A 12258-nucleotide genomic window follows, 5' to 3' on the forward strand; every position below is an offset into this window, starting at 1 on the left:
CATTCACGCCTGTCGCGACACCACTGGAGGCGGGCTGCACGATGTTGGGGCGTGAGCGGAAGACGGCCTAACGGTGTGCGGGACCGCAGCCCAGCTTCATGGAGACGGTTGCGAATGGTCCTCGCTGATACCCCAGGAGCAACAGTGTCCCTAACTTGCTGGGAAGTGGCGGTGCGGTCCCCTACGGCACTGCGTAGGATCCTACGGCCTTGGCGTGCATCCGTGCGTCGCTGCGGTCCGGTCCCAGGTCGACGGGCACGTGCACCTTCCGCCGACCACTGGCGACAACATCGATGTACTGTGGAGACCTCACGCCCCACGTGTTGAGCAATTCGGCGGTACGTCCACCCGGCCTCCCGCATGCCCACTATACGCCCTCGCTCAAAGTCCGTCAACTGCACATACGGTTCACGTCCACGCTGTCGCGGCATGCTACCAGTGTTAAAGACTGCGATGGAGCTCCGTATGCCACGGCAAACTGGCTGACACTGACGGCGGCGGTGCACAAATGCTGCGCAGCTAGCGCCATTCGACGGCCAACACCGCGGTTCCTGGTGTGTCCGCTGTGCCGTGCGTGTGATCATTGCTTGTACAGCCCTCTCGCAGTGTCCGGAGCAAGTATGGTGGGTCTGACACACCGGTGTCTATGTGTTCTTTTTTCCATTTCCAGGAGTGTATTTCTAGCCATTTTTTAACCATGACTGAATGATTGTATCAGAGTAACAAAAGCAAACCACTGACATATAAAATCAGCTTTTAGCTTAAATTGTAGTCACTTGAGCGACAAATACAAAAGATTGTAGGAGTTCCCTATATTTGGGTAGATAACTCAATCGTTCACAAAGCATCAGTAAGGTTCATACATACTAATCTGATTAACAGCTACATTTTTACATTTTTTTACATCTTTCTATCGTTGTTGATGCTACAACAACTAAGTAATTAATAGGATTGGTACTTTTGTAATTACTTCTGAAACAAATAGTAGAAAATTAAAAAAAAAAAAAAACAGAATTATTAGTTCCCCTTTTCTTAGAGTACCTGGGTGAAGAAAGTGACGGGATACTTCCTAATATCGTGTCGGATTTGCTTTTGCCCAGCGTAGTGTAGCAACTGGACGCGGCATGGACTCACCAAACCGCTGGAAGTTCCCTGCCGAAATATTGAGCCATGCTGCCTGTACGGCCATCTATAATTGCGAAAGTGTTGCCAGTGCAGGATTTTGTACATTAACTGACCTCTCTATTATGTCCCATAAATGTCCGATGAGATTCATCTCTGGCGATCTGCGTGGCCAAACCATTCGCTCGAAATGTCCAGAATGTTTTTCAAGTCAATTGCAAACAACTGTGACCTGGTCATTGGGAACTTGAAATGATGAATGGCTGCAAATAGTCGCCAACTTGCCCAACATAAACTTTTCCAGTCAATGAATGATTTAGTTGGACCGGAGAACCGAGTCCATTACATGTAAACACAGCCCACACAGTTATGCAGCCACCACCATCTTGCACAGTGCCTTGGCGGCAACCTGGCATTATGGCCTCGTGTGGTCTGCGCAACACACGGACCTTATCATCAGCTCTTATCAGCTGAAATCGGCCACAGTTTTCCAGTCGTCTATGGTCCAACCGATCTGATCACGAGCCCAAGACAGGCGCTGAAGCCTACGTCGTGTTGTTAGCAAAGGCACTCAAGTCGATTGTCTGCTGCCATAGATTATTAAAGTCAGGTTCCGCTGGACTCTCCCAACAGATACTTTCGTCGTACGTCCTATACTGATTTCTGCAGCTATTTCACGTAGTGTTTCTTGTCTGTTAGCACCGACAACTGTACGCAAACGCCCTTGCTGTCGGTCGTTCAGTGAAGGCCATCGGCCACTCCATTGTCCGTGGTGAGAGGCTATATATGAAACTTTGTCATTCAGCTTGCGCTTGACACTGTTGTTCTCGGAATACTGAATTCAATAATGATACCTGCCGGCAGACAACCATTCCGCCACTGTACTTTCCTCTGGGACTGTTTCTTCTATTAGCTGCTACTGATTTATATCTTTAAACTAATATTTTTAATAATCTACGATTTTTCTATCCCCTACAACGCGGAAACTATTAGTAAAAATTGTTCAAATGGCTCTGAGCACTATGGGACTTAAGTTCTGAGGTCATCAGTCCCCTAGAACTTAGAACTACTTAAACCTAACTAACCTAAGGACATCACACACATCCACACCCGAGGCAGGATTCGAACCTGCGACTGTAGCAGTCACGCGGTTCCAGACAGTAGCCCTTAGAACCGATCGGCTACCCCGGCCGGCTAACTATTAGTCCTAGAGGAAAAATGAATAGAATATTTTTGTGGGATATCGGACACCGTTTAATTTTGGACTAGCAAACAGTTTCGCTAGAAGCGCGGTTTTCGAGTTATTTAAGAACTGAGTACGGAATACGGGTCGAGAGTAAACCAAAGAAATACGGAAGTATTAAGAAACAACAGGAATGAGATTAGTGACACACAGTGCATTAAAATTGGATACTACATAAAATTCTAACAAGGAGACCATTCATCAGGTGACTTCTTCCAATTTTTCTATTTGTAGTACATGAAGTTCAGAACTCAAATATTAATATCGCAAGCAGTTTGATACAACTCTCAAAAAATTCTCGAGAGAATCGACTTTAAAAGTTTTCCATGGACCTTTAAAGTACTCCGTATTGAGGCCACGAGTGGCCTACAGGGACCATCCGACCGCCGTGAATGCAGTGAAGGATGCGGATAGGAGGGGTGTGGGGTCAGCACACTACTCTCCTGGTCGTTATGATGGTATTCTTGACAGTAGCCGCTCCTATTCGGTTGAGTAGCTCCTCAATTGCCATCACGACTCTGAGTGCAGCCCGAAAAATGGCAACAGCGTATGGCAGCCTGGATGGGCACCCAGTTCGAGTGTCGGGATATATGTTACCCAGCTCTGCACGGTGCTGCCATCTAGGGACGACTGTACTGAACCTAAGAAAGAGATCGGGACTGCACTGCAAAGGCAATAGAGAAGCGGTGACTACTTTTGTTGACTGGCGTGTATCTATGGGCGCTGCAACGCCACTTATTTGTGTCATTCTTCAGTTTCCATCTTTTCTCACTTTCCAGCGATGTCTGAAGTAAGTAATTCATCTTATTATTAGCTTAATAATCATTTTTTAGTACAAATACAGTGTGGAATGTACTTCTCAGCGACTGTATTATCTTATAATCGAAATAAAATTAGTGGGACACATGTGTCCCAGCAGACATTATTTGTAAAGATTACCAAGACAATTGATTAATGGGTATTCATCGAGGAAAAAGAGGGGATCAATGCCCACTTTCTTCCCAGCAAAGTGCTCTAGTGTGCCAGATGACGTCCGGCTCGTGAACGTAGGCAAACATGTACCGAAAGACAGTGGCACTAGGAAGCCATGCAGATTCTGCAGCACAAACTCTACAGAGAAGAGAACAAAAGTTGCTTGCACTGCTTGTGGTGTACCACTCTGTGCCACACCATGTTTTTCCAAGTTTCATGGAATGTAAAGTTTTGTAAGTATTGATCATGTATCATGAAAACTGAAATGTAATGAATATCTTTTACACTGGCTCTACAAAAGTAAAAAGATTATATGCATGTATAATTTGCAGTTATTTTATTCTCTGCAAAATCCTGTTTATGGCTAAAAAAAACAAAATTACAAAATCTGTCAGTCAGCAGAAAAAGTATCTTGTGTTGGTTCATGGGACATGGGTGTCCCACTTCCTGTTGTGAAAAATTGGAGAACTTAAAAAATATTTTGTTGGTGAAAATATAATAATGGGACTGAAAAGAAACTGTTATCACCTTAATATTTTAAAAATCTGTAAAAAATGAATTTTATCCATGAAAGGATTAACTTCGGTGTATCCACTGCGGCAAGGCCGTTGCCATGGACCTTTAGCTTCTAAAATTAAGACCACAAAAAAATGGTTCAAATGGCTCTAAGCACTTTGGGACTTAACATCTATGGTCATCAGTCCCATAGAACTTAGAACTACTTAAACCTAACTAACCTAAGGACATCACGCAACACCCAGTCATCACGAGGCAGAGAAAATCCCTGACCCCGCCGGGAACCGAACCCGGGAACCCGGGCGTGGGAAGCGAGAACGCTACCGCACGACAGACGACAAAAAGATGGTTAGCAAAGTTTATTAAAATTAAAAAGACATTAAAAATCTCTAAACAACATTTTAAAAGTTATTGATAATTAAGAATTTATACATGCAATGAGAGTTGGCCTTTTTCTTGCAAAATGTAACGTGCAGGAATGGCAACCCATTGCTCGTCAGGAGCCTTAACCAGAAATGTAGTGATTTCGTACCCGGGTGTCTGAAGCGTAGTCGATGTTCTAACTCATCACAAAAGCTTCCCATTGGTTTCACATCGGACTCTGGGCACGTGAGTCCATTTATGATGTTATCCACAAACTATGGATTCGCAGATGCTGCCTTATCACAGGGTGAATTGTATTGATACAAATTATCATCTCTGAACTGATCCTCTACTGTTCACAGCATGCATGACTGTAAGATCATATCCTTCCGCATTCAGCATCTATACGGCATGATAGTAATGAATAAAATTTTCACTCTGCAGCGGAGTGTGCGCTGATATGAAACTTCCTGGCAGATTAAAACTGTGTGCCCGTCCGAGACTAGAACTCGGGGCCTTTGCTTTCGCGGGCAAGTGCTCTACCATCTGAGCTACCGAAGCACGACTCACACCCAGTCCTCACAGCTTTACTTCTGCCAGTATCTCGACTCCTACCTTCCAAACTTTACAGAAGCTCTCCTGCAAACCTTCCAGAACTAGCACTCCTGGAAGAAAGGTCCCGAGTTCGAGTCTCGGTCCGGCACGCAGTTTTAATCTGCCAGGAAGTTTCATGATAGTAATTCATTATTCTGAGATCAATATCTCAGTTGTAATGAAGGAATGCTGAATCAGTTTTTCGAGCGTATTGAGGAAAAAACACGAAGATGTTTGTGTGACATAGCTGCGAGTTTATTGTAGAGCTAGCTTTCCGAATAGAGTTAGTGCAATGCGCATAACAGCATGTCCGAGGTCGAAGGGTCACCGGCGCATGTTCTTAGTTTGTGCAACGATGAAGTGTAAAACAGTGTTTCATTTCATGGGTTATCCGGAGCAAATTCTGTGTAAATTGAAGGACATTGTACAGTACCGAATGAAACGGCGCAGTTATGAATACACTGACTTCATATTCAGGAGGATGAAGTTTGTTCTTTCCGGATGTCCTGATTTCGGTTTTCAATGGATTTCCTAATTAATTTCAGGCACATCCAGGGATATCTGCTTCATCAAGGCCACGACTGACCATTTATCCTATCCTCATAAAAACATATTTATATATTCTTTGCGTAAGTATATTTTGCACTACACTACTGGCCATTAAAATTGCTACACCACGAAGATGCCGTACTACAGACGCGAAATTTAACCCACAGGAAGAAGATACTGTGATATGCAAATGATTAGCTTTTCAGAGCATTCACACAAGGTTGCCGCCGGTGGCGACACCTACAACGTGCTGACATGAGGAAAGTTTCCAACCGATTTCTCATACACAAACAGCAGTTGATCGGCGTTGCCTGGTGAAACGTTGTTGTGATGCCTCGTTTAAGGAGGATAAATGCGCACCATCACGTTTCCCACTTTGATAAAGGTCGGATTGTAGCCTATCGCTATTACGGTTTTTCGTATCGCGACATTGCTGCTCGCGTTGGTCGAGATCCAATGACTGTTAGCAGAAAATGGAATCGGTATGTTCAGGAGGGTAATACGGAACGCCGTGCTGGATCCCAACGGCCTCGTTATCACAAGCAGTCGAGATGACAGGCATCTTATCCGCATGGCTGTAACGGATCGTGCAGCCACGTCTCGATCCCTGAGTCAGATGGGGACGTTTGCAAGATAACAATCATCTGCACGAACAGTTCGACGACGTTTGCAGAAGCATGGACTATCAGCTCGGAGACCATGGCTGCGGTTACCCTTGACGCTGCATCACAGACAGGAGCGCCTGCGATGGTGTATTCAACGACGAACCTAGCCGCACGAATAGCAAAACATCATTTTTTCGGATGAATCCAGGTTCTGTTTACAAGCATCATGATGGTCGCATCCGTGTTTAGCGACGTCGCGGTGAACGCACATTGGAAGCGTGTATTCGTCATCGCCATACTGGCGTATCACCCGGTGTGATGGTTTGGGGTGCCATTTGTTACACGTCTCGGTCACCTCTTGATCGCATTGACGGCACTTTGAACAGTGGACGTTACATTTCAGATGTATTACGACCCGTGGCTCTACCCTTCATTCGATCCCTGCGAAACCCTACATTTCAGCAGGATAATGCATGACCGCATGTTGCAGGTCCTGTGCGGGCCTTTCTGGATACAGAAAATGTTAGACTGCTGCCCTGGCCAGCACATTCTCCACATCTGTCACCAATTGAAAACGTCTGGTCAATGGTGGCGGAGAAACTGCCTCGTTACAATATGCTCGTCACTATTCTTGATGAACTGTGGTATCGTGTTGAAGCTGCATGGGAAGCTGTACCTGTACACGCCATCCAAGTTGTGTTTGACTCAATGCCAAGACGTATGAAGGCCGTTATTACGCCCAGAGGTGGTTGTTCTGGGTACTGATTTCTCAGGGTCTATGCACCCAAATTGCGTGCAAATGTAATCACATGTCAGTTCTAGTATAATATATTTGTCCAATGAATACCCGTTTATCATTTGCATTTCTTCTTGGTGTAGTAATTTTAATGGCCAATAGTGTATTTACTTTGGTTGGATTAAGATGACAAACCCCTTATCACTGTATGATGATCCCAAATTGAGTAAATAAATAATCAAATTTTGAACTCTTTCTGAAATCTATTGCTCAGTGTGATGGTCTTGTTTGGTTTCATGACAGAATGTGTAACGCACACACATCACCACATCTTACCCTTTCTCCGACGCTCCATGGAACCCAATTCATGAAATTCTCGTCGTGAGTTGATTCTTGAAAATATTATAAGTTTAGCGGCTTACTCGTCATGCTAAATGGTTCAAATGGCTCTGAGCACTATGGGACTTAACATCTGAGGTCATCAGTCCCATAGAACTTAGAACTATTTAAACCTAACTAACCTAAGGACATCACTCACACATCCATGCCCGAGACAGGATTCGAACCTGCGACCGTAGCGGTCGCGCTGTTCCAGACTGAAGTACCTAGAACCGCTCGGCCACTCCGGCCGGCCTCTTCATGCTAGCCGTTCCACGCATGCATTCCGTGGGTCTGCCATATTCTGATTACTAACAGGTTAAATAATTAATTACGATACGAAACACAATCTGAAGAAGCTTTAACAACAACGTCCTCCAAATTCGATACTCCGCAAAACCCAGTCAAGCAATTTCGAACTGGCGTTACCAACGTAGGTAGTTCATCGTACCACACAACATGAAACAGTTCCTGTTTTTTTTAATGCCGTAGGACATAGAGAGTGAATGAATTTCAATTTTCTGATCTCTACATTTTACTTAAGTGGTTCTATGATAATTCTGCACGTCTTACCTTAACGTGGTCACCCATCGAAATGGTGCCCCTTATTTTGATGAGGGCGACGTCGTAATCCGTCGTCACTCTACTATAAAGGTTGTGAAGAATTAACTGAGCGGCCCTGTAGACAGTGCCACCTTGGTAGTATATGGAGCTACCGGCTCGGACTGTATATTGTCGCGCGCTACCGTAGTCGACGCAGTGCGCTGCAGTCAGCACCCATCTGCTGCTGATGATGGAGCCGCCGCAGACGAGCTGGGCGTACCACAGCACCGAGACCTGCCACGGGAACTGCGAGATGTCCGCCGGTTCGCCGCCCACGATGCGCCCACCGCGCAGCTGCCACGCCCTGCGAGGGCCCGAGGAGGGCAGAGCGCCGGCCCACGCGGCCAGCAGGCACAGAGAGACCACCGCCGGCGTCCACATCTCACTCACAACCCGTGTTCCCTGCTGCTCGCCACTTTTATTACTACTCGTCTAGGCACTTATCTGCAGTCACTTTTACGCAAGGGATGTAAATCACTCTCCGCTCTGAAAGACGTCGGTGTCGTTTCTGAAGGTATGGCCGATAACCCAGACGTTAACGCCTAACACGTCAGCAGTGACGTGACATTGATAGCTGCTTTTGCAAATTGATTTTCTAGTGAGTGTCTGCTACGTAGGTGGAAAAAATGTTGACAGATCTTCGCGAGACGCGTGGATCGTGTATTTTTGAAACATTTCTTTAAGCATGCAATTTTCTTCTCATGGTTAAACAAAATTTTCTTCCTTGAATACGGTACTTAAACTGCGTTCCATGACCAACATTACTCAAGGATCTCAAGTACAAACTGTAGACCAATGAAACTTAGTGGAAACTTTGGAAGGACATACCGAAGAGAATTAACGAATAAACCATTGAAAGAAACCCATTTTAACTTCCACATCAGAGGGTAACTTTTTTTAACATCATGCTCAGGAGCGTTGCTACCATTAGGTAACACTAGGTTGCCGCATAGAGCGACAAAATTTTAGGGGCGGAAAAGGACAGAAAAAATTAATTTCAACTCAGGTAGAGAAAAAAATTGAGCAAATGACGAGAAAAAATTGAAACACATAATTTTTTTTCAAAAGCATATGGAACATTTAATTAATAATTATTTACTTACTTTGACGTAAGTGTATGCCGTAAAAGATGAGATTTATTCTTTATTCTAAAATATTTCGATTGAAACAGAAACGGAATAACACCACGATTATCTAGGTGACCTAGTCTGATGTTCCGGCATGTCTCCCATCAGTATATCGTAATTTATAAATTCAAGAAAAAATTCATTGGCACCAGAAAATAGTTCCCCACCTTTATTAGTCCATTTTCTTATAGTTAAATAAAATAAGTTAGTGATGCCAGATTTGATTGTGCTGGTATACTAAGTTGAGTTCTAGTTTAAAATGATCAAAACATCCAGAATGAGATTTTCACTCTGCAGCGGAGTGTGCGCTGATATGAGACTTCCTGGCAGATTAAAACTGTGTGCCCGACCGAGACTCGAACTCGGGACCTTTGCCTCTCGTGGGCAAGTGCCCGCGAAAGGCTAAGGTCCCGAGATTGAGTCTCGGTCGGGCACACAGTTTTAATCTGCCAGGAAGTTTCTGATCAAAACATTCTTCGTATTCTAACTAATTTGGAAAATTTCAAAAATAAAGGACAAAAAATAAGAAAGTGGGATGTTTTTTGGCTCCAATCAGTTTTAAAGAAAAGCGTGAATATGTGAGGACTGTTCCCAGAAAATGTGGGCAACTGATATCCTGGGATTAAAAGTGAAGTAAATTCAAAATATTTCGTGGAGGAGTAATTTTGTGGGGAATGTAAGTTTATTTGTGCAGTTTCTTTGTGTGTTGTGTTCAACCACACAGCACATGGCTGGCATCTCTTGGATTATATAGTGTCTATCGCGATCTCATTTTGATGTTAAGGACCCTGCAAACTTAATAATGAGAATAAGAGCTAAGTCAGAGAGATTTCTGTGACAATTTTAAGTGTTCTTATAGTGATTTCGTGCCTGCCGTATGACCATATGTCGTATTACTTACGTTACACAAAAGTTGAAGTCCCCTTCTGTAATCCTATGAAAAGAATTGTAGTGTCGATCCATATTATTTGAGATACAATTATTTTAGCCAGAAAGCTAAGTAGTTTTAGAAATTGTTTAGAAATTAACCGAGTGTGTACAAGCATTCCACCCACCTCATATCTTTCCTTAATTTTGTACTGATTTAATAATTTTCTGCATTAAAGTAATTTTTTATATCAGATCTTGCCCCGATTTTCGTCGTGAAGCCAGCAGTAATACACGTTGCATGGCCTAGATTTAGCTAGGTACTCAAATGTTGCACCAAAGTTAATAAATAAGTATTGTATTTTTCTCTTTATAAAGTAAACTCCGTATGAGTTGGGTTCAAATGGCTCTGAGCACTATGGGACGCAACTGCTGTGGTCATAAGTCCCCTAGAACTTAGAACTACTTAAACCTAACTAACCTAAGGACATCACACACATCCATGCCCGAGGCAGGATTCGAACCTGCGGCCGCAGCGGTCGCGCGGTTCCAGACTGTAGCGCCTTTAACCGCTCGGCCACTCCGGCCGGCCGTATGAGTTGCTTAATTAGAAGTTTCACTCTACTGCTAATGAACCAGACAATTAATTAACATGTGTACGCTCGATAGCGTTGCAGAAATTTGCTCACGATTGTCACGTAGATCTCGGTCGACGCCCTATGTTGATCTAACTGCATGTGTATGTAGTTGAATTGCTGTGTACTGTGTACTTGAGTAAATCCTTCCTTTTCCTTCCAATTATTTCCCAAAAGAAGGAATGTATGAGCATAACCATGTATTTAGTGAGATTATTGATGGTAATTCTCCATTTGTATCGTCCAGGTAATTCAAAATGTACAGAATATGTCGCGTAGAAAGCACTATAAATTCTGCAGCTACCGTTTTGCCAGTTTTAGGATAAATAAATGCAAACTCTCAGAAAACTAAATTCCCTCAACTGCTCAGGCGTCCCCCCCCCCCCCCCCCCTTGCTTAATCTTAATGAATCTAATTCACCCCAGAATTTAAACGATTGGCACAATTATTGAATTAATAGTTGCAACAGAGTTCAACGAATAACTTAATGAATGAACCTGCGCCAATCCCATAATATTACAAACTCCTGTTACATTTGTGATACGTGTTACTTCACGTTAACTCGCCTCGTTAATGTTATCTGTTGCACTGTAATTCATTTGTTTACCAAATTTGGTAAAAGGTCGATGTTGACATGTGTTTATAATTGTTTCTTGGTTGAGGGAAAATGTCTAGCGAGATTATGAGCGATCCTACAAATAAAATATCATTGAGTCATTTACATAGAAGAACCAGGAGATAATCTTACAAGTCGCAACTCTTCCAGGATCATTTTAGATCACAGGTTCTTATAAGAAACAGTCATCCTAGGATATACTAATCCACTGTCTTATAGGAATATTTCTATTTTTGTACAACTCAATTTGTCTTGATTCTTTTGGAATTTTCATTGTTATATGCTTTGTGCGTGTGTATACATTAGTGTAAACAACATCTCAATTAGTAATTGTGATATTTGTGTCCAAGATGGCAACTCTTTAGTTAGTGTTTAGTGTCTCTATTGTAGAGCGCAGGATGTAGGAAAGCTATGAGCACTAGCCTTACCAGGTCGCATGCAAAGAGTTTTGTTAACATGGAGAATTCAGGAGACACGGAAGCTAATGGTGTCGAGAGTGGTCAGGCATCGTCAGCTGTGGGCGGCTAGATGTCAGCGTGGGGCAGAGCCAAGGGCGCGAGGCTACGGCCAGCCCACAGCAGGTTGCGAACAAAAGCAGGATAACGGGAGACCGCTCCGGAATGTCGGAAGTGGGTGCAGGCTGTGCAAACAGCCAGAATGCGAGCGTAGAAGTGCACTGGAAGAACCCTAGGTTCAAGCAGCAGCAGAGCAATGAGATGGAGTAGCCAGTCCAAGAGAAGACATTATTATGACATTCGTACGCAAAGTATCAAAAATGTTAGATAGGAAGGCTGAAGAGAAGGATAATAATTTTTATGAAGAGCAAAATAAGAATAAAAAGCTACTGGAGGAACAAATTAGTGCAATCAGTCAAAGATTTGATTAACAAAACGCTAAATTTGAGCAGAAAAATGAAAGAATAGGTGAATTTGGAAGTCGAATTGAGACAGAGGCAAATGGGGATCAGTCGACTGCTAAATCAATTCAGAATCAAGTAGAAGTTTTACGTCAAGAGGAATGTGATGTTAGTGAGCGTTTTGAGAACAGAATGGTAGGTAGCTCTCGAACATGATCTGTCTGGGCAGAATATCGCTACACCTGATGAAGCACATATCAAGGCAGCAAAACGATGTTTGTGCAACTTATAGCAAAATTGTTGATCACGTCTGTTAGCAGGTAGTAGAACAAGAAGATAAAATCGATGCACTTGCAGCTGCTGTAGAGCAGAATTCCGTACGTAACGAAGTTGCTTCTGATAGAACGCAATCAGTGTGATGAGGTACGCTCGCTACCCAGACTTAAAGAAATTTGTGGTGTCACCGCCAGACACCA

General features: G+C 43.5%; 1 protein-coding gene across 1 annotated transcript in view; it reads right to left on the reverse strand.

Annotated features, from left to right (window-relative positions):
- LOC126474423 (trypsin alpha-3-like) overlaps positions 1–8062 on the reverse strand; it is a 51590-nt gene extending 43528 nt beyond the window's left edge. Inside the window, exon 1 of the mRNA XM_050101894.1 lies at positions 7652–8062. Within this exon, the coding sequence (XP_049957851.1) occupies positions 7652–8062 (411 nt within the window). The remainder of the gene's footprint in view (positions 1–7651) is intronic.
- Between the last annotated feature and the right edge of the window lie 4196 nt (positions 8063–12258).

The sequence above is a fragment of the Schistocerca serialis genome, chromosome 4, assembly GCF_023864345.2.
Source record: "Schistocerca serialis cubense isolate TAMUIC-IGC-003099 chromosome 4, iqSchSeri2.2, whole genome shotgun sequence".
In the NCBI taxonomy this organism is placed as follows: Eukaryota; Metazoa; Arthropoda; class Insecta; order Orthoptera; family Acrididae; genus Schistocerca; species Schistocerca serialis.